The sequence below is a fragment of the Panthera pardus genome, unplaced genomic scaffold (genome assembly GCF_024362965.1).
Source record: "Panthera pardus isolate Hobbes unplaced genomic scaffold, ASM2436296v1 HiC_scaffold_12, whole genome shotgun sequence".
NCBI classification, from domain to species: Eukaryota; Metazoa; Chordata; class Mammalia; order Carnivora; family Felidae; genus Panthera; species Panthera pardus.
Genome location: NW_026526677.1, coordinates 88,392,892 through 88,415,297, shown reverse-complemented (window position 1 = coordinate 88,415,297; position 22,406 = coordinate 88,392,892). Strand labels below are relative to the sequence as shown.

The following is a 22,406-nucleotide window of genomic DNA, read 5'->3' as shown; positions in this document are numbered from 1 at the left end:
AAAAAGCAATCTCTTGGATTTGGTTATCTTAAGATAGTACTTTAAGGGTTCAGAAAAGATCAAATTTCTGATCTACAGAACAGAGAACTACCGTATGACCCAGAAATTCTACTTTTAGGTATATGCCCAAGAGAAAAACACATATCCACCCAAAAACTTGTACACAAATGTTCATAAAAGCATTATTCATAATAACCAAAATCTGGAAACAATCTAATATCCATCAACTGATTAATGGATAAGTAGTATACATGTATAATGGAATATTATTTGGCAATAAAAAGGAATGAGGTATAATACAGGCTGCAACATGGTTGACCTTGAAACCAGACACAAAAGACCACATTTTTTTTTTTTAAAGACCACATGTTTTAAGATTCCATGTATGTGAGGGGCACCTGGGTGGCTCAATCAGTTAACTGTCTGACTTCGGCTCAGGTCATGATTCATGGTTCGTGGATTCGAGATCCACATCAGGCTCTGTGCTGACAACTCAGAGCCTGGAGCCTGCTTTGGATTCTGTGTCTCCCTCTCTCTCTGCTCCTCCCCCACTCATGCTCTGTCTCTCTCGTTCTCAAAAATAAATAAACATTTAAGAGAATTAAAAAAGAAAAGATTCCATGTGTATAAAATGTCTTAAAAAGACAAATCTATAGGTATCGAAAGTAGATTAGTGGTTGCCTAAGGCTGGGGGAAGGGATTCTGGGGGGGAAAAAGAGTGAACACTAATGGGTTCAGTATTTCTTTTTGGTGTAATAAAAATGTTCTAAAATTGTGGTAATAGCTGCACAAATCTATAAATATACTAAAAAACCATTGAATTGTACACTGTAAATGGCTGACTTGTATGGTAGGTGAATTACATCTCAGTAAAGCTGTTATACAAAAAAAAAAAAAAAATAACAGGACAAAACAGCAAACAAAAAACCAAGAATAGGCTTTGGAGTCTGCTTCTTGACACTCTTATTCTGTGAGGCTCTGCCTGAGAAATCAGCTGGGTTCCCTCTCTCTGACATTTCTTAATTGAAACAACAAACAACCAAATAAGCCAAAGAAGAAGATGTCATATTAGCTTGTCCTACATCTTACCTTCAACTCAAAGGTTTTCAAGTTATTTTATTTTATTTTATTTTATTTTATTTCATTTTATTTCTAAATGTTTATTTTGTTCTTAAGAGAGGCAGAGACAGAGACAGAGACAGAGACAGAGCATGAGCAGAGGAGGGGCAGAAAGAGAGGGAGACACAGAATGGGAAGCAGCCTCTAGATTCTGAGCAGTCTAAGCCCGATGTGGGGCTTGAACTCACAAGCCATGAGATCATGATCACGGCTCGTGAGTTCAAGCCCTGAGCCAAAGTTGGACCGTCAACCGACTGAGCAACCCAGGGGCCCCAGTTTTCAAGTAATTTTATTTTATTTATTTATTTAATTTTTAATTTTAATTTTTTAAAAATTTACATCCAAATTAGTTAGCATATAGTGCAACAATGATTTCAGGAGTAGATTCCCTAGTGTCCCTTACCCATTTAGCCCATCCCCCCTCCCACAACCCCTCCAGTAACCCTCAGTTTGTTCTCCATATTTATGAGTCTCTTTTGTTTTGTCCTCCTCCCTGTTTTTATATTATTTTTGTTTCCCTTCCCTTATGTTCATCTGTTTTGTCTCTTAAAGTCCTCATATGAGTGAAGTCATATAATATTTGTCTTTCTGTGACTTATTTCACTTAGCATAATACCCTCCAGTTCCATCCATGTAGTTGCAAATGGCAAGATTTCATTCTTTTTGATTGCTGAGTAATACTCCATTGTGTGTGTATATATATATATCTATATATATCTATATCTATATCTATATCTATATCTATATCTATATCTATATCACATCTTCTTTATCCATTCATCCATCAATGGACATTTGGGCTCTTTCCATACTTTGGCTATTGTTGATAGTGCTGCTATAACCATGGGGGTGCATGTGTCCCTTCAAAACATCACACCTGTATCCCTTGGATAAATGCCTAGTAGTGTAATTGCTGAGTGATAGGGTAGTTCTATTTTTAGTTTTTTGAGGAACCTCCATACTTTTTTCCAGATCAAGTAATTTTAAAGCTGAGGGGTTTCGGGGCACCTGGGCAGCTCAGTCGTTGAGCAACCGACTTCAGCTCAGGTCATGATCTCCGGGTTCATGGGTTTGAGCCCCGTGTTGGGCTCTGTGCTGACAGCTCAGAGCCTGGAGCCTGCTTTGGATTCTGTGTCTCCCTCTCTGCCCCTCCCCTCCCTCTCAAAAATAAACATTAAAAAAAAAAAAGCTGAGGAGTTTCATAGACTACTTAATCAACATGTATTCAATGATACACAGAACACCAAATAAAGAACTAAAATCAGGACCCCAGGAAGGACATTTGGGACAGAGGAAAGATGAAATTTGTGGTTTACCTAGCAGTAAGATCCAAACTAAATTGTTGAGAAATAGGATCATTGATACTGTCTATTTCCTACCTAGTATCCTTTTCCCAATTCTCCCTTCATGTTTGATATTCATTCAATTATCACCCCTCTTCCATGCTGCCCCCACCTTCAATTCCTGGAGGTCCTGGTTTACTTAAGACACTCAGCACATTTCATTTTTGCTTCTACTCCCACCCCATGTCTTGGTTATTGATTCACGAGAAGGTATGTGACCTAAGTTGTTCAACCTGAGAATTTCAGGGCTCTTGTTTAGAAGGCTGAGGTAGAAGCTGTCTCTACTTCTGGATAATTTCTTGTGTTGGTATAACATAGGATCCAAAATTTTTACAAATGACTCATTGTTAGCCTGTGAATGAAGCTTGCCTCATGAGGAGGACCAGGAGAATCACAGAGATGTGAGCTGAAGTCCTGATTGGAACCATGCCTGATCTCTACCCCTTTACCTCTAGATTTTTCCAGTTATATAAGCCAACAAATATTATTTTTGTTTAAGCCAGTTTGAATAGACATTTCTATTATTTACAGCCCAAAACATAAAAATGTTACAATTCTAATAAATTCTAAACTCGTATCTAAACTTAATATCCATTAGGTTGCTTAGGACTATGCCTGGCATGTCGTAAGTGCTATATGTGTTAGTTACAGTCATTATCAATAGCAGTATTAGTATTATAAAGTAGAGATGATAATAATGACTAGCCAATCTTCTTAACAGGTCATTGGTTTTTTTTTAAATGTTTATTTATTTATTTTGAGAGAGATATAGAGTGAGTCGGGGAGGGGCAGAGAGAGAGGTAGACAGAGAATCCCAAGCAGGCTCTGCACTGTCAGCGTAGAACCCGACATGGGGCTAGAATTCACGAACCGTGAGATCATGACCTGAGCCAAAATCAAGAGTCAGATGCTTAACGGACTGAGCCACCCGGGCACCCCAACAGGTCATTGTTAATAAGACAAAGAAAAACAAAACAGAAGTGAATCATTTCTTCGTCCATTACCAAAATAATACATATCCATTATTTTTAAAAATTATTATTTTTTTATTTAATTTTTTAAAATGTTTATTTATTTTTGAGAGACAGAGTGGTGTGAGTGGGGCGGGGGGGGGTAGAGAGAGAGAGAGAGAGAGAGACAGAAAGACACAGAATCTGAAGAGGCTCCAGGCTCTGAGCCGTCAGCACAGAGCCTGACGCAGGGCTCAAACTCACAAGCCGTGAGATCATGACCTGAGCCAAAGTCGGACACTCAACCAACTGAGCCACCCAGGCGCCCCATTATTTTTTTATTTTAGAGAGAGAGAGCATGAGCAGGGGAGAGGGGCAGAGAGAGAATCCCAAACTCTGTGCTCAGTGTGGAGTTCAATTTGGGGCTCAGTCCCACGACCCTGGGCTCGTGACCTGAGCTGAAATTGAGTCAGACACTCAAACAACTGTGTTACCCAGGCGCCCTAATATGTATCCATTATAAAAAATTTGAAAAATGCAGCAATACATCAAGAAAAATAAAAGAATCTTCTACAATACCACTATCTAGAAAAAACTAGTATGTTGGTTTATTTTCTTCCAGTCTACTTTAAATGTGTAATTAAAATTATCCTATATATACGATTTTTCATTTTGCTTTTTAAAAATTTACCTTCTCTCATAAGCATTTTTTCATGATTTATTCTCATTTTGGATACTTTTCCTAGGATGGAGTCCTAGAAATGAAATAAGTAGACTTACAGGGTTCTTTTGAACATTGAATGGGATAATGGACACAAAAGAAATTTGAAAACTGTAATGCGCTGTACAAATATGAGCTACTATCTTAATATCATTATCACTTCCCCAAACTTGCTCTTCCTCCTGAATTTTCTATTTTGCTGAATTTCACCAGCATGGTCACTACACCATGAATAACCAGGCACGATTACCTACTGTCCCCTGTCAAGCACTTACATGCTATGTATTGGGCACAACAGGTAAACACTTTTTCCATTACTCCATTCAGTCTCTTTAAGATCCCTGATCAAAAAGGAGATATTATCCTATTTTGCTAAGAGAATACTGAGCTTCAATGAAATTAACTCATTTAAGGCCACACAGTCAGAAGAGCAGGAATCCGAACGCCCAGATTCATCTCAATCTAAAGTCCTTGCTTTAACCATTGTGTTATCTGCTACAGTGCCCTGCCTTTTCCCCAGTGTGCATTTCTTCTCTATTTCTTAGTCTTCAGGTGGGGCAGTTTCTAACCCCTGTGGTGACCCTCCTCTGCATTTCTACTTTCTTCGCTCTGGTTCAGGCTCTCATCACATCTTCCTGGATTATTTCAGTAGTCTCCTGGCCTGGACAATCCCCAATCCGTCCTGCTGACAGAGTGATCTTCCTAAAATGCAAGTCTGACCATCATTTAGTTTTTCCCAATAGCTATCAAGATAGAGTTCAAAATCTTTAGCTGAGCACTCTTCTTCATGATCTCTCTTTCCTCTGTTGTACCTGTATGATGTCCTGTCACTTCATGCTGCCCTGTCAATACATAGACCAATGCCTTGGCTTGGCTGACACCTGCCAGCCATAGACACCTTTGTTCAGATGACTCCTATCTTTTCAAACTCAGTTAAAGCATTTTCTACTTTGGGAAGTTTTTCCTTTATCATAACACTTTTTAACACTGGACAAATTGCCTTTATTGAGTAAGCAAATTGACAACAAGAAGCATATCATATTTCACTTTATATCCCAAGTAAAGTACTTGGCACACCATAGGAACTAAACAAATACCTGGTGAATGAATTATTATGTGACTTTGGTATTGATGTCTTATCAGCAAGTGTTAGGTTTTGTTTTGTTTTGTTTTATTTTAGTGTTTATTTATTTTTGAGAGAGAGAGAGACAGAGTGTGAGCAGGGGAGGGGCAGAGAAAGACAGAGACACAGAACCTGAAACAGGCTCCAGGCTCTGAGCTGTCAGCATAGGACCTGACACGGGCTCGAACCCACAAGCCACGAGATCCTGACCTGAGCAGAAGTCGGACATTTAACCAGCTGAGCCACACAGGCACCCTGGGAAGTGTTAGACTGTATCAATAAAATACACACTGTCCAGGAAAAGGCCACTATACTCTGTATGGCATGTGAAGTACTGTGTTCAGTTTTGGAGACCACAGTTTTGGAGGCTGGTTGGCCAACTGGAATGTATATAGATGTATGTAATACACAGTAACAAGGTCTGGAAACGTTCACAGGTATAATGGTTACAGAAATGAGTCTGTTTACACTAAAGAAAAGTCTTTGAGAATGGGGAGGGCAGAATGGGGTATGACAGTCATCTTCAATTATGTGATGAAGATTATCTCAATAAAAAGACAGAATTTCTAACCGTAGAGCTGTGAATTTCTCCATCTTTCCATTATGGATATCTTAGAAAGAACTTGTGCTCAGGGTGGAAAGATCACCCAAATAGCTTCAAACCCTTTGATTGGGGGCTTCTCAAGCTGTGTAATTTCACATCAGCTTTTCTGAAAAGCAAGTACCGTGTGGAAATCACCAACAATAAGAACTTTTAGTGTAAGCAGTTCCCAGCACTGAGGTTTTTATCATCATTTTATATTTTCCGCACTGAAGGCAGAAGAAATCATTCAATGAAGCACCGAGCACGAGCCCTAAAAAAATGTGGCATCATTATAGGCAGCTGAGAAAATAACCAGAGCATAGAGGCAGAACATACCAAGTGCAAGAAATGAAGTGGCTTCTTTCAAATCAAAACTCGGGGAACACAACAAATGATGGATGGTAAACAAGGCAGGACCACATGATAACAATGCCTCCAAAAGTGATCTGCAACCAGAGGCAGCTTTTCTGCAGACCTAATACATAGTAAGCTTCAGGGACACCCTTTTGTCCGTCTCCTCCAAGGTCCTGGCAGGAACCCTAACTATCTTACATTGCCTTTACAAGGGTACCCAAGACTATTTAGGCATTACAAACCTTGCTTGCTCAAGCCTGTAAACTAGTTTACCAGCAAAACAAAATTTAGTATATGCGTAATGTGTTTAAAATTGTTTTTCGGGCATTTTATTTCAGACACACCTACATACCGAGATTGTAATCAGTTAAGTCAATATTGTCTTTGAAAACAAAAAGATTTTTTACATGTATATTCTAGGGCCAGATTCCTTTCCATGTCTAGACCCTGCTTTGCCATTCTCGAATTTGGGTGCTCTGTACAGATTTTTTTTTAATAATTAAAAAATGTTTATTTATTTTGAGAGAGAAAGAGAGCACATGAGCCAGGTAGGGGAAGAGTTAGAGAGGGAGACAGAGAATCCCAAGCAGGCTCCACACTGTCAGGGCAGAGCCAGGGGCAGGGTTTGATCCCACAAGCCGTGAGATCATGACCTGAGCCGAGATCAATAGCAAGTCACTTAATCAACTGACCCACTCAGGCGCCCCACTCTGTATTGATTTTAAGTATTTGATCGTTTTGTCTACTTGAATTGTTTGCAAACCAGATTCTTCTTTTAGAATTCTTCTTTTATAGCAGGAGGTAGGAGAAACCCTTTACAAATTAAGATGTTTAAATCTTAATTACCTAGTTATGTGGTAAAGGTGTAAATCATGTAAGGTTAAACTTGTTCTGCTTCAAGCCTAACATCCCTCTGAGAAGTGATTCCACCTGTTCAACATCAGTGGTAGAACACAGAAGCCTTCTAAGGAGAGAAATACGGTTCAGCTAGATAAACTTTCTAACTCTTCTTGAGTCACATTTTTATAGAGTGACTCCTGTGTTTATTAACACAAGTGTAGTTTTAGAGAATATCACAAAATTACATTAAAATACAAGCAAAAATAATGGCCAGCCATTGATGTATTTTTAATGTATCTATTAGGAGATTTATTAAACTAATATTTTCTGATATCTGGTAGAGAGTTGGTGTTAGTATGATGTGAGCAGAAGACCTGAAGTGTTTTTTTTTGTTTTGTTTTTGTTTTTTTTTTTAGTAATCTCTGTGCCCAACATAAAACATGGGACTCAAACTTACAACCCCAAGATGAAGAGTCCCATGGTCTACTGACTGAGCAAACCAGGTGCCCCAGACCCTAAGTCTTTGAATCACCTAAACCAAGGTTTAATTTCCTTCTCTGCTACTTACTGGGTTTTGGCTGTGGGCAAATTATTTTGCTTTTTTTTTTTTTAATTGTATTTATTTATTTTGAAAGAGAGAGAGAGAGCTGGTGAGCAGGGAGGGGCAGAGAGAGAGGGAGAGAGAGAGAGAATCCCAAGCAGGGATTCTGTGCTGTCAACATAGAGCTGGATGAAGGGCTTGATCTGAAAAACGCTGAGATCATGACCTGAGCTGAAATCAGGAGTTGAATGCCCATCCGACTAAGCCACCCAGGTTCCCCCAGTTACTTCACCCTTTTGAGCTTCAGTTTCCTCATCTGTAATTACGCATAATGCTCATCTTACAAATCTCAGTGGTCTCTCTTGAGTTTCAGTTTCTCCCCTTCCCACAGTACCTTCAATCAGTGACAAACAGCCATGACAACACAACTCTTCACCCAGCCCAAAGGGAGTTTCTCTACTAGTTCAGTCTTTCGACAGGTAACATCTTGGCAGAGTTGATTGTACTCGTTAGTTTGCCTTCAGGAGCCACTTAAACCTTTACTTCCTACAAGTGACTTTTATCCTTCCTACAAGTGACTTTTATCCTTAAATGATCAATGACCATGTTCAATGTCTCCCAGTGTAGTGGTCCTTTCTTAGTCCTCATCCTACTTGGCCTTTTCTAGTATGAGACTCTATACTGTGATGATAAACACTAGTTAAATAGAAAAATAATATATCCTTCTGGGTTTCTTTCTGCCTTTCCTTCTCTGTCTCCCTGCCCACTGGGCTATCTCGTGGATATAACTAATGCATTTCTGGGTGGGTAATTTCCCAATGCTAATTCTAGTTCCAGCTCATCTCTATGCTTACTTTCTAATGCATTTCCAGCATACATTGAATGCTGGAGATTTTGCTGGCATCTATCATCTCCAGCCTCCTCCCATCCCCATAATCTTCTCATGTTTTCCTTTTTTTGCCAATGGCATTGTCATCATCATATTCTCCCAGGCACCATGTTTGGCCACCTGAGGTTCTTTTTATTCCTCCTCTCTTTCTCTTCTGCTGACTTTTGCACCTGTCTCCTTTCCAATCCTGCTGCATTTCTTTTGGCTGTGCCCATATTTACAGTTCACAATAGGCTCCTACTTGGCCTCCTTGCCTCTAAGCTCTAGCTTATTCCTTGCATGGTCATCATACTCAATTTGCCTAAGAGCCAACTCTACTTATCCATCTACTTATCTACTCTACTTGGTCCAGAGGTTTCCATGAGTTCTCAGTATCTTTTAGGTAAACGCATCCTACCATTGCCATTTATTACAAACTCTGCTCTCCAACTAAGTGAAATACTCACATATTCCTTACATGCCTCAAGCTTTTCCAGTGCCACACCTTCACGCACATTGCTCCTTCTGTGCTTCTTGTTCTCTCCTCACCCTCTATATGCACATCCTGTGTGTATTTCCAAGAAATCTCAGTGATCCTTGTCTCCTCTGTGATCCTTGTCTGATGTCCTTAGTAAGATATAACCAACTTCCTCCTCCTCTTCATTCTATATAAAAGACAGGCTGTTCTCCTCTTAGGTCATTTATGAGTTTCTACCTAGTACTCTACTTACACGTGCATATTCTATCCTCTGTCAGATTTTAAAGCTCATTTAGTTATGTGTTCATTCAGCAAATGTTTTTTGAATGTCTATTAATAGAGGGTCAAGCCCCAAGTTAAATTGTGGAGGTACAGAAATGAGGAAAACATGATTCCTCCCCTCTAAGGATTCATGATGTAATGAAGATGACAGTAAAGAAAACAAATGGTTAATATTTGGTTTATAAGCAGTGTGTCAGAGGTGCATCCAGAATGTTCTGGGGAGCACAAAGGAGGTGCACAAACAGCCTTGGAGAAGAAGGGAAAGAGCAGAAAACTTCCACAAGCAGATGATATTTGAGCCAAGTCTTAAATACTGAGTCAGTCATGGATGGGGTGGGGAGGGAATGTATTCCGGGTGTGGCATACTTAAAGGGTACCAGTTACAGGCCAAGGACAAGGCACATTACTGGTTCATATTTACTTCCAATACTGTAATGTCCCAACCTATGTTAGGGAAGGGAAGGGAAGGACTGTTCCATTATAACATGTTCACCATTCGGATTTGTAATGATAAAAACAAAGGCAATGTAGTGAGTTGTCAAAAGTTATATTGTATCTAAGTTTAAAATTTTAAAATCATGACCATTCTTATTTTTCTGATGTTAAATGTTCTTTTTAAAAAAAGTTTTTTTATTTTGAGAGACTGAGAGAGAGAGAGAGATCATGAGTGGGAGAGGGGGAGAGAGGGAGGGAAAGAGACAGAATCCAAAGCAGGTGCCATGCTCCAGGCTGAGCCTGATTTGGGACTTGAACTTATGACCATGAGATCATAACCTGAGTTGACATCAAGAGTCTGACACTTAATGGATTGAGCCACCCAGGCGCCCCTAAATGTTATTTTCTTAAGGAAACAGTGTTGATAATACACAATTGTATCTGTTTTTTTAATTTTTCAAAAATTTTTATTATTTTTTTAAGATTTTATTTTTTTAAGTCATCTCTATACCCAATGTGCGGCTTGAACTCACAACCCTGAGATCAAAAGTCATCCAACTGAGCAAGCCAGGTGCCCATATCTGTGGTTTTTTTTTAATTTGTTTTTTTTTAATTCCAGTATAATTAACACACAGTGTTATATTAGATTCAGGTGTACAATATAGTGATTTAACAATTCTATACATTACTCAGTGCTCATCATGGTAAGTGGGCTCTTTACCCCCTTTACCTATTTGACCCACCTCCCTACCCATTTCCTCTCTGGTAACCACCAATATGTTCTCTAAACTTAAGAGTCTGTTTGATTGTTTGTTTGTTTGTTTTGTCTCTTTTTTCTTGGTTTGTTTTGTTTCTTCAATCCCACATATGCGTGAAGTCATAAGGTATTTTTCTTTCTGTGACTTGTTTCACTTAGCATAATATCTTCTAGATCCATCCATGTTGTTGCAACTGGAAAGATTTCATTATTTTTTATGACTGATTAATCCATTGTGTGTGTGTGTACATACACACATATACCATATCTTTATCCATTTATCTATTGATAGACACTTGGGTTGCTTCCATATTTTGCCTATTGTAAATAACGCTGCAATAAACATAGGGGTACATATATCTTTTTGAATTAGTGTTTATAGATAATACACAGTTATATCTTAATTTAATGTTTTATTTGGAAAACTAAAACACTGTAATTTTATTTTTTATTTATTTTAAAGACTTTATTTCTGTGTAACCTATACACCCAATGTGGGGCATGAACCCATAGCCCCGAGATCAAGAGTCACACACTCTACCAACTGAGCCAGCCAGCCACCCCAACACTAGCAATGTTATTTTTGTTTATTTATTTATTTAATTTTAGAGAGAGAGATTGAGAGAGCAAGCAGGGGAGAGGGGTGGAGGGGCAGAGGGAAAGAGAGAGAGAATCTTAACCAGTCTCCATGTTCAGTGTGGAACCCAACTCGCTCCCACAACCCTGTGATCATGACCTGAGCCGAAATCAAAAGTCAGAAAATCAACCATCTGAGCCCCGCAGAAGCCCCAACACTGGTAATTTTAAATGAGCTGCTGTAATTTTTGTTTTCTTTTTTACTAGTCCCGAACACATTCAAGAGTTGAGCTCTCAAAGGTATTAGTGGATTAGAATTTCCTGGAGAGCTTCAAGAAAAAAAAGAAAAGAAAAAGGACTGATTCCCTTATGCCACTTTGCCTTACTAATTCAGAATTTCTGAAGAAGGAGTTTAGGAGTTTGCCTTTTTATAAATCTTCTTAGATGATTTTGAAAGCATCTTGCTTAAGACCATGTATTCTAGCCTGGCTTCCCTCCCCCTGAGCAGGAGTTGGATGAATAAGTGTCAAATGAATGTGGGTCTATACACTTAGGGTGTGTATACTTTACTTTCCCCCCCCAAAAATGAAATGCACATATCTTAAGTGTACATGGAAGATCCCTCTTTCAGGAGAAAGCCTGACACTTAGGAAGAGAGACAAGATAGGAGGTGATTTTAGGGCCTTTTACTTTTGTGCACTAAGGGTAATAAAAGGAAAATATAAAACTCTTCAAAGGACTTGGTCACTGACATGGGCAGATGTAGGATGAAAAATTATTGTTTGGGAATTGCAAGATTAGTTATTCTCCTTTCAAGTGTCATTTAATAAAAAGAGGGTAACATTTTAAAGTCAAGAATATTGATGAATGGGGCGATAAACTCTTATTAACGATATTTCAGTGACCTGAAAAGGCAAATAAACTTCTTCCAGGACCTGACTAATTTTGGATTGAAAACCCCCTAAATCATTTTTCTATATTTCCTTGTCCCATCACATGGTATTAGAGCCCAGCCTTGAATATACATTCCCAAGTGCATGAATATCAAGCCACTGCTCTGAACTCAGGTAATTTCACTTGCTTTTCTCTCAACACTCAAATTCACAGAAATTTAAAGATCCCTGAGTTCAAGTCCCTGATTTTGTGGGCAAGGAAACAGGCCCCAAAAGGACTAAACGGCTCACCTTTGTCTCCCCAACAGTTTTGGAACTTACACAGTCACTTGATACTGTTTCCATACATACTTTCACAGACACTTGCATTTGGTAACATGTTCAAGCTCCTGTTACTCTGTAGAGTTAAGTCTCTTCCTGCTTTTCACTTCTGTACATTCTCTTTCCACCGAATCACACAAATTGGTGAATGAGTCAGGTTTATAACATTCACTCATGACTGAGAAGAAAAGGGAGACACTGGGTGGCTTAAACAACAGAATTTTTTTTTTTTTTTTTTTTTTTTTTTTTTTTTTTTTTTTTTTTTTTTGAGGCTGTTAAGTCCAAGATCATGGTGCCTGCTGATTTGGTTCCCTGAGAAGGGCTCTCTCCTGGCCTCCTACTGTGTCCTCACATGGGTAGCTCTCCCATCTCTTCTTATAAGGGCACTAATCCCATCATGAGGTCCCCACCTTCATGACCACATCTAACCCTATATAACTCCCAAAGTCCCCACCTCCTAATAGCATCACACTGGGGGTTAGGGCTTCAACATGCATGAACGTGGGGAAGGACACAAATCAGTGATAGCAGCTGTTCCAGAACTAAGACCAGAACCCAGCATAATTGGTTTCAGTGTGGCTGCATGAAAATGTGTTGAGGTCTCCACTGTGAGAGACCCATACCCCAAGTCTTATCAGTGGCAATAACAGAAGTATAGAAATAACCAAGGGAGAAAGTGCCATAATGGGAAACAGCATTCGAAGGGGATGACATTACATCCAGGGGACAGAGGAAGAATGAAAATATTTTCAAAAGGTAGGGATTGGAGAGAAGACATTATAGGCATGGAAAGGGCTCTATTATGGAAAGGAGTGAGTTGTGTTTGGGAAATAGGGCAGAGCTTGTTTAACCACCAAGAACTAGGCACATCACGCAATAAGGCTGGAAAATCCAGAGTTCTTCTCATGACCCTACTGTTTGCTCTGTGGACACTGTTTTTTTTTACCGTCTGTTTCCTAGGGAAGAGACCTTGTTCTCTATTTATTAGGTTGATTCTGCAGCGACTAGCAAAGACTCTACAAAGGGTGGTGTATAAATCACACGGCTATTGAAAAAAAGCCAGCAGAGCACTCGCTGCGGCGCGACCGTGCCAGTGGTGAAATGGGGCAGGAGAACGTTTTCCCAGTTGAAGTGGAAATGCAGTGGAGCAAGAAAGCAGAGAAGCTGGTTTCTTGGCAGTGATCTTAAACTGAAGAAGGAAGAAAAAAACGATCTTTTCCTAAAACACACACGGGGACCTGGGCTTTAAGGTCAACGTAGTCTTTGCACCACTGGTTTCCAGTGGGAGGCAGGTATCCCTGGCTCGAGCGGCCGCTGGGAAGGAGGATTAAGGATGAGGCCTGAGGAACGGAGGTCAAAAGCGTGGAAACACCGCCCAGCATAGTCACGGGGAAAGGGCAAACCCTGCTCTGGGCAAGCAGCTCGCTGGAGACCGGCACGCCTAGCGCAGGGGTAGGCAGAAGGGGGAAGATCCCTGGTTTTAGGCCGTCCCCAGCGTCGGGGGGAGGACCTTCAGTAAACCTGCCTGGGCGCGGAACAATTCTGTTTAACAAAAATTTTTTAAAATTTTGTTTTTAATAAAACGTTTTTCAGAACCTCAAAGAGGGCGGTAGCCAAAGGAATCTGAAAAATACCCCGCAAGGCTAGGGGAGCGGGGCGTGCCCCGAATCAGGAGGTTGCAGGCGGTCGCACAAGCGCTGCGCGGCCAGATAACCTTTCACGGTGCAGGAGGCCAGAGCAATCCCCCACCCGCAGCGGAGCCGCGACCTCCAACGCACCCCGCGCACACCCCCTAGCTACGCGGCCGCAGGGTCCCAAGCGGGGGCGGGGCCGTCACAGGCAGGAGGCGGGGCCTGCCGGGCTCGCGCCTGGGGCGGGAGGGAGGTGCGGGATCTTTTGTTCCCTGATTGGGTCTGGGCCGAACAGGGGGCGGTGCCTTGGGGCGGCTCTACGGGCCGGCATTGGGCGTCGGAGAAGGAGGGCGTGGTTTTGTGAAGTCAGTTCCGGTTGGGGTAAAACCCCCGGGGCGGCGGCGAACGGGCTTCAGATGCTTCTGGGTCGCGGTGGGTAAAGCTCCCAAGTTCTTGTGTGTGAGCTGCATTAGTCGAGCGCTTAGAGCGACCCGGCGAGGGATGGCGGCCACCGGGACCGCGGTCGCCACGGCCACCGGCAAGCTCCTGGTCCTGCTGCTGCTCGGGCTCACGGCGCCTGCCGCGGCACTGGCTGGCTACATCGAGGTGGGGACCGGGCGAGCGCCCGAGCGCAGTCTCCTTCGGCCGCCGTGGGAGCGCGGCCTGCCAGCGGACCGGTGGGCCGCGGGGTCCGGGCCGGGCTGGGGGCGCGGCGTGGAGAGCGGGGAGTGGGGGTGGTCCGGCGCTGCGGCGGGTCTGGCGGCGCCTCCCCCGCCCGCCCCTGCTTGGCGCAGTGCTTAGCGCTGGAGGTCGAGCTGCCTCCGCCGCCGCAGAGGCCAAATGAAAGGCATCGGGGCTGCGGGGGGCGGCGGGCCGCCTCGGCCGCCCCAGCCCCCATACCGCCCGCGGCGCCGCCACATCCTCTGGGGACCCTGCGCGGTTCAGAAGCTCAACCCGTTCTCCCCCGGGATTCCGCGAGCCTCTGCGCCCCGAGGCCGCGGCCGGCGGTCCTCCGCTCCGGACCTCGGTGCGGCGCGGCTCCCTCCGGGGGCGGCTCCGCACAGACCCCAGCTCCCGGGCTGCGGCGGGCAGCGCGCTCCCCGCGTCCGATGGTGGGGCATCCCCCCTGGAAGCAGGAGATGCAGCCTTTGTTGGCAGCGTGGGCTTTGCCTGTGGGGATGCAGGCTTCCTGGGCTGGCCCTTGGAAAGTGTCGAGGTGCTGGGGCGAGCGCCGCTTTGGCTGCACCGGGAGAATGCTCCTGCACCAAGCAGCGGGTGTGCCTTCGGCTTCCTGTGTGCCTTCCTCTCAAAAGATCCACTGCTCTGGCATCAGGCCTTTGGGAGGAATCGTTAAATATAGCTGTTTGTCTAAGTCTAGTAAACAACGGGAAACCCCTCTTTGGTGTTTGCGCTGCTCCCCTTTTCAGTGGGTTCCAGCGAGGAGGAAAGGTACCGATGAAGACGGTGCAGAAACTTGTTTAATCCTACTTTTTTTTGGCGTCAGAATTTAAGTAGCTGTTCTGCATCTGACGACCCCATCAACATCTTTGTGCGGCGAGGTGGTTAAGTAGCCTGGGTTCTCGGGTGATTCGCTGGAGTTCAGGCCGCGGGAATGGGCAGGGTTGCTGGGGTCGGTGAGGGTTCGAACAGCGTGGTCTGGCCCTTGCCGTTCGTGAAAACCTTTCTGTTCCTGAGGGAGACGTGGGACTTTATTTTTACTTGCCTTCTGGATATAGTGTTTGAACTGTCGGATTGGAATGTGCTTCGGGTGTAGTTTATGTCTTTTCCCTCTTCACTGTTTTTAAAATTACAATAGATTTCTGCGTATTTAGCTAATTTCAGAGAGAAGTGAGACTGGATTGGATTACATAGGCATTGACTGCGAAGTTTCTAGCAAAACCCTCAAGTTAGAATGTGGTCTTCTACAGAATGTTTAAACATTTCCAGGGTCAAGTAAATCTAATCAAGAACACCCCTCCCATGGAACGGCTTAAAATATTTGTGTTCATCCTGCTTTACGCTTTATGATTCTTTGGAGGAAGGTGGGGGAAGGAAGTTATGTTTTAAGTAGGAATAGTTAATGTTTCTACATCCGTGCTTTCAGATGAGGATTATTTTAGTTTCCACACAGTGGTAAGATTTGTATCTGTGATCCCGATGTTGGGAGAGGTAGATCAGTGGATGGCAGAGGAAGGGGAAAAAAAGAATTTTGCGTGGAACATAGAACTTTTAGGTCAGGGTGTCAAAAACGGTTTTGCACCCTCTTTTACCTCACTTGCCAGGGGAATGTGTAATTTTAGGCACTCGTAGATTCATCATAAAGGAGTCATTGGTTTTAAAGAACATCTTCTTTTAAGTTTAAGCAGAATATTAACACCTGTATGGATGCCTGCAGAGAAAGAAAAACTAGCAGTGTCAGAATTAGTTGTCGTGGATTAAATTCAGTTGTTACCCACAACATTGTTCAATTGAAAAGTCTGGCTAGACACAAGGTATTAATTAGACATTTCCCTAAAATGGTTTTTAAATGCTGTTTTATGCTAATTTCCGTCTTTGAAACTATATTTTTGCCCACACTAAATTATCTTTCAGGTCGTTTTTCCTTTTGTCAAGCAGGCAAAATTTTATTCATATATATATATATATATATATATAATTTCATTTCATTGCATTTCATTTATTTGCTTTCAGGCAAAGGACTGCCTAAACCTTGATTTAGATGAGAATGGCCTAAATCAGGATGTCTTTGGGAAGGTCTTTATTGAGATTAGCCAAAGGGATTCTAGCCAAATCCCTGATCAAGTTGCTTGGCGCAGAATTATTGATTGGCAAATCGTTAGGGTTGCTTGCTGTTGACGGAATTAATCTCTTACACCTGTTTAAAAAGAAAAACCCACCTCGGTACTCAGGTCATTGGTTTTAAATCCAGGATATGTTCTGTTGTGTGCATGCTCCCTCCCATTTGGGATTCTCAGACCGTATTTATGCTGAAACTCTGCACTCTTTAACAATGGACATGGACGCTTCTGAGAGCCAGAACTCTGGTTCATTCTGCTAACATTTAAAAGAGGGGCATTTATTTGATAGGCAGTTTTCAGGAAGCTCAAATACAAGGTATGACAATTGATTTAGAAGATAAAGAAGGCTTTGTGTTGGTATTTCTGAGTGGTGGTTTAGGGAATGTCTGATTGTGACTTGGGGAGACGTTAAGGCTTCTGGCAGGATTATCAGTCATTTTATGATAACTGCTAAAAATCTTTTGGTGAATATGATAAACTAAGGCTTAGCAATCAGGTCCTTCTTTCATAGAGGGTATTGGTTTCATCATCTAAATCTGGGCTCTTTTACAGTGTAGCCACATGTGGCTCCTGAGCATGCAGTGTGGCTAGTATGATTAAGAAATGAGTTTTCCACTTTATTTAATTTTAATTAACTTAAGTGGGCATTTAAAGCTGAAAGTTCAGTGACTGGAAAACTTTTAATTGTTGTATTTTAAACAACTTGGTTATGTGGGTCTACTTTTTCACCTGTATACTTAATGAAATCTGAACGCATCAGGAATTTCCTATGAAAATTTAGCATCTGAATTGAGATGTACTCTAAAATGCACACCAGATTTTGAAGACTTAATGTGAAAAAAATTGTAAAATATCTCACTAATAATTTTTATATTGATTACATTGAAATGATACTTTAATCATTGGCTAAGTAAAATATGTTAAAATTAGTTTCACCTGTTTCTTTTAATTTTAATGTGACCACCTGAAAATACAACCCATAGAGCTTATATTTCTTCTGGAGGGTGCTAATTTAATGTCTTGCTTGCAGTCGGTCCGGCATGATCTTGTTTTTTTATGGCAATTTTAAATGTTACCTTTTGGTTACTTTTTTTCAATTAAAAATGTTATTTAGAGATAATTTAAGCTTACAAAAATAGCGAAAATTGTACAAATGGCTCTCATATCCAGATTCACCAGTTGTTAATGCTTTCCCTATTCAGCATTTGCTTTATCTTTCATTCTATTATTATGCATTTTTTGCTGAATAGTTTGTGAGTTGCATAGTCGTGCCCCTTAACCCCTTCATTGTGTATTTCCTAAGAACCAAGGACATTGTTGTAACATGTAACTCTTAAAACATACCTTAGTACAGTTATCAATTTAAGGAAATTTAACGTTGATAAAATACTTTAATCAAGTCTCCTGTTTTCCAGTTTGTCAGTTGATCCAATAATGTTTTTTATAGCATTCGAAAGCATAGTTATTTTTAAAGCTAAAGAGCTTTAAAAGTCTTGGCAGAAACATGTGAAGGGCTATTAATGTTTTCCAAATATAAAAAGCAGATTTTTAACTTCTCTGATGTTGCTTTGACTTTGGAAGACCAAAACTTAAACACTGTTCAAGATTCTTGAATTATGTCGTTCACCCTTAATGAAATCTTGGGCTTATGCACTTTTTTTTTTTTTTTTTTAGAGATTTTATTTTTAATCTGTACACCGAACGTGTGGGGCTCATATGTATAACCCTGAGATCAAGAGTAGCATGCTCTACTGACTGAGCCAGCCAGGCACCCTATTCTGCATTTTCTTTTTAAAATAACAGAAGAGGGGCGCCTGGGTAGCTTGGTCAGTTAAGCCTCCGACTTCGGCTCAGGTCATGATCTCGCGGTCCGTGAGTTCGAGCCCCACGCCGGGCTCTGTGCTGACAGCTCAGAGCCTGGATCCTGTTTCAGATTCTGTGTCTCCCTCTCTCTCTGCCCCTCCCCTGTTCATGCTCTGTCTCTCTCTGTCTCAAAAATAAATAAATGTTAAAAAAAAAATTAAAAAAAAAATAAAATAACAGAAGAAAGGTTATATAGGTTGTGCACATTCATTGTAAAAACTAAAAAACTACAGATAAATAAAAAGCTGAAAAAATAATCTCATATTTTCCAGGAAAACGTCACTGTAAACATTTTGGGGATATATATTTTTGCAGATATATCAAGTACATATATCTCATAAAACTGGTATAGTGCATATTGGAGCTGGTACCTAACACTTACTATTTTGAATTGTCCTAAAACAAACTACTGAAAGAAAATCAAGTTTTCTGTGTGACAAAAGGTAGGGATAAACCTTTGTCCAGTAATCATAGCTTCTATGGAGGGGGCCATTAGGGAGAGAATTTGAAATTGTCTATAATTCAGTTTTCATGAGTTGTGTTTTAGTGAGATAAAATAGATTACCTTGATGCTTAATTAAATTTAGTGTCGTGTACCTTGATCTATAGCCTAAGATGGAAAGTGAACCATGTAGGCCCATTCAAATAGAAATGGATTCCCATCCTTTGTATCAGCTACAATTCATTACTTTTGCTAAGAGAATTTTTCTTACATAATCATCTTGAAGGTTTTTTTAAATGAAATTTCTTGAAACATAACTAAAATATGCTTTTAAAATAAGACTTTTCGTTTATTGTGTATCCTGCTAGTGTTTATTGAATCACTGTTGTGAGGTTCTGTGTTAGATGCTAAATGCTACATAGTAAAAACAAATACACATAGCGCTTTTTTACTCTACAAAGTGCACATGCATGTGATTTGTAGGCCCCATCCTCAGAGGTTCTCATTGAGTGCATCTGGGATTCTCAGTTTTAAATGCTCCCCAGGTGATTCTTGAGTGCAAGCCGAGAAAAACAAAACTCCAGGAAACAAAAAAACCCTAACAGAACTCATTTGGGTACCTTATCTGCTGTCTCCAAACAGTCTGCTGAAATGTAGGTATTGTTATCCGCACCTAAAAAGGGAGTCGGTAGAGGCCGAAGGTTTAAGGCCATGCAGCAGGGCCATGGTATCAATCTATCCATCGTCTTCTAAGTCTGTTGCACTTTTCTTTTCTCTGTGTCATGGTGTTTCATAATATTTCTCGTGTGTCGTTGTAGATTTCTTCTTCTCTTTTCCCCACTACCTAAATATTTGCTTTAAGAGAAACTAATTTAGGGGCGCCTGGGTGGCTCAGTCAGGTAAGCGTTCCTACTTCGGCTCAGGTCATGATCTCACTGCTTTGAGTTTGAGCCCCTCATCGGGCTCTGGCTGACAGCTCAGAGCCTAGAGCCTGCTTCAGATTCTGTCTCCGGCACTCTCTGCCCCTCCCCCACTCGCTTTCTGTCTGTCTCAAAAATAAACATTAAAGAAAACCCTGATTTCCCAGAAGTTCCAATATATCATGAATCAATATATACTGAAGTATAATAGTGGTTATCTTTGAAGGATGTAATTACAGGGGACTTTGCCTTTTCACATTTTCCATGGATTTTTAAACACTTCTAATGCCTTTTAACATAATGTGCCAGTTCCCTCCCTCTCTCTTTAAATAGTAAGCATGTTTCATCTTTGTGTTCTGCAAAATTTAAGGAAAGGAAATTTAAAAGACCGCCTGTGGAGCGGGGGGAATCTTTTCAAAATCAGGGTATGGGATTATTTGGAAGAGAAAAGACTATCCCCACCAGATTTACCGTCACTAGCCTACTGGATAGACAAACCATAAGAAGAGGGTGACACTATAACCACAATGACTGGAATAAGACCGGTCCAGAGAAAAGTTAATCAGCATTTGAAGTGGGGCACCTGTGAGATTGGTTACTTGAGCAGCTCAGCCCAACCTGTCCACTGGCCCTTTCTCAGCCGAATGCCTCTTGTGGTTGCAGATTGGGTGTTGTAGTTCCAGAGGACGTGCTCTGGTATAAGGTCTAGGGGAGGAAGGGGCTGTCTCTTCTTGTGTATCTCCCCTTAGGGTGAAGAAGTCTTTCTCAAAGCCCACCAGCACAGTATCCGCAAGTCTTACCAGACAGAATTACATCAGATGCTTCTGGCCAAACCAGTTCCCAAACTGGCAGGAATGGTGCTGCCAGTTGGGTTCTGTTGGAAAAGAGGGCTGTGGATGTTGGGTAGATAACCTGATGTCTGCTACAAGGGCATGCTCCATTTGGGAGCTTATATAATAGCTGGGCTGGCTGGAGGGAAAAAGAACGAATTTATTCTTATCTAAATGATCTGTGAATTAAACATTTGCTGGCAAAAGGGAGAAATTGGAGGAACCTCACACAGTGCGTTGATTAGGATCTTGGCACTTCATTTTGAGGGATGTTGCCATCTAGGACGGAACGGCTGGAGTGGTGAAGACCTGGAACGGGGATGAACTGTAAGGGAGCTATTGAGCCTGGAGAAGAAGAAAATGTGGGTTAGTGGTGGTGGTGAAGAACGTTAAGTATTTTAGAATATTTTGTAGTTTGTCTCTGGAAGGCTAAACAGATGAGTTGCAAATACTGAAGCAGAGTTTTTATGTGGAGAAACAGGCTGAGAAGAGTGTAGGATATTCTTTTGTTTTACTCCCTTTAATTAGGACTATTTCCAACATAGTACAGCAAAAATACAAGATACTCCTAGATACACCACCCAGTTTTGTCAAATGTTAACACTTCCCATATTTGCTTTAGCCTTTTTCCCCCCAGTACTAAAACATTATCGATACAGAAAGAAAACATTACAATAGAAAGGCCTCCTTTGAACGTTTTCTAATCCCATTAACCTACCTTTCCAGAAGTAACTTTTATCTTGAGTTGGGAATTTAGCATTCCCCTTCATGTTTTCATGTTGACAGACACCCCTTTCTTTCTGGATTCCACAGAAGTTTGCTCAGCCTCTTAGAGTTGTAATAAATGTTTGTTATCAGTGTGGAAGTATTCATTGTTTGAACATACTATGATTTAAAAGCTGAGATACTTGGAAAGTAAAGCTAACCCCGTACTCAAAGGTGCCAAGCATGCGTGGCACCATTGCAACCCTCCCTCCGTCAAAAGCCCCTGAGTATTTTTGAGCTTTTAAAAATTTATAGCTCAGTGTGTGTTTTCATAAAACACGTACTTGTGTAACCACTGCCAAGGTCAAAAAATAGAACATTCCCACCCCAACCCCCTTTACCTCCCCAGGTATTATTATCCTGACCTTTAGGGTCATTACTTACTCTTTATAGTTTTACCATCCAAGCTTTATCCTAAAGCACTGTAGTTTATCCTGTTTTCTAGATTTATATAAATGGAACCCTTCCTTCTGTATGTATTCTTAAGTACCTGGGCTCTTTCAGAAGCCTTGTTTTGTTTTGTTTTGTTTTGTTTTGTTTTGAGTAATCTCTGCACCCAATACAAGGGCTCAGATTGACAACCCCGAGATCAAGAGCCACGTGCTCTTCTGACTGAGCCAGCCAGGCACCCTTCTTTCACTAACCATGTGGTGTTTTATTTTGTTTTTGTTTTTGCTTCACGCCTAGTGCAGAGCCCAACACAGGGCTTGAACTCACAACCCTGAGGTCAGGATTCAGACACTCAACCGACTGAGCCATCAGGGTGCCCCTTACCAACCATGTTTTTGTCATTTGTATTGTTGAGTGTAGCTGTATAGTTCTGCTGATGGATGTTTGGGATGTTTCCAGTTTGAGGTTGTTGGGATACTGCTGTTCTCTGTGGCTTATATTTTTATTTGTCTTAATGATGTCTTTGGGAGAAGTTCTTAATTTTGATGTATACTTTATCTGTTTATTATTATTATTATAGGTG

At 41.4% G+C, this 22,406-nt stretch overlaps 1 protein-coding gene across 4 annotated transcripts in view; it reads left to right on the top strand.

Annotated features, from left to right (window-relative positions):
* The first annotated feature begins 14,217 nt into the window (after positions 1-14,217).
* Positions 14,218-22,406, top strand: part of APLP2 (amyloid beta precursor like protein 2) — an 86,926-nt gene continuing 78,737 nt past the window's right edge. For all 4 annotated transcript variants that reach the window (XM_019421421.2, XM_019421420.2, XM_019421419.2 and 1 more), the window contains exon 1: positions 14,218-14,421. In XM_019421421.2, coding sequence (XP_019276966.1) covers positions 14,317-14,421 — 105 coding nt within the window. In that variant the 5' untranslated portion in view covers positions 14,218-14,316. The remainder of the gene's footprint in view (positions 14,422-22,406) is intronic.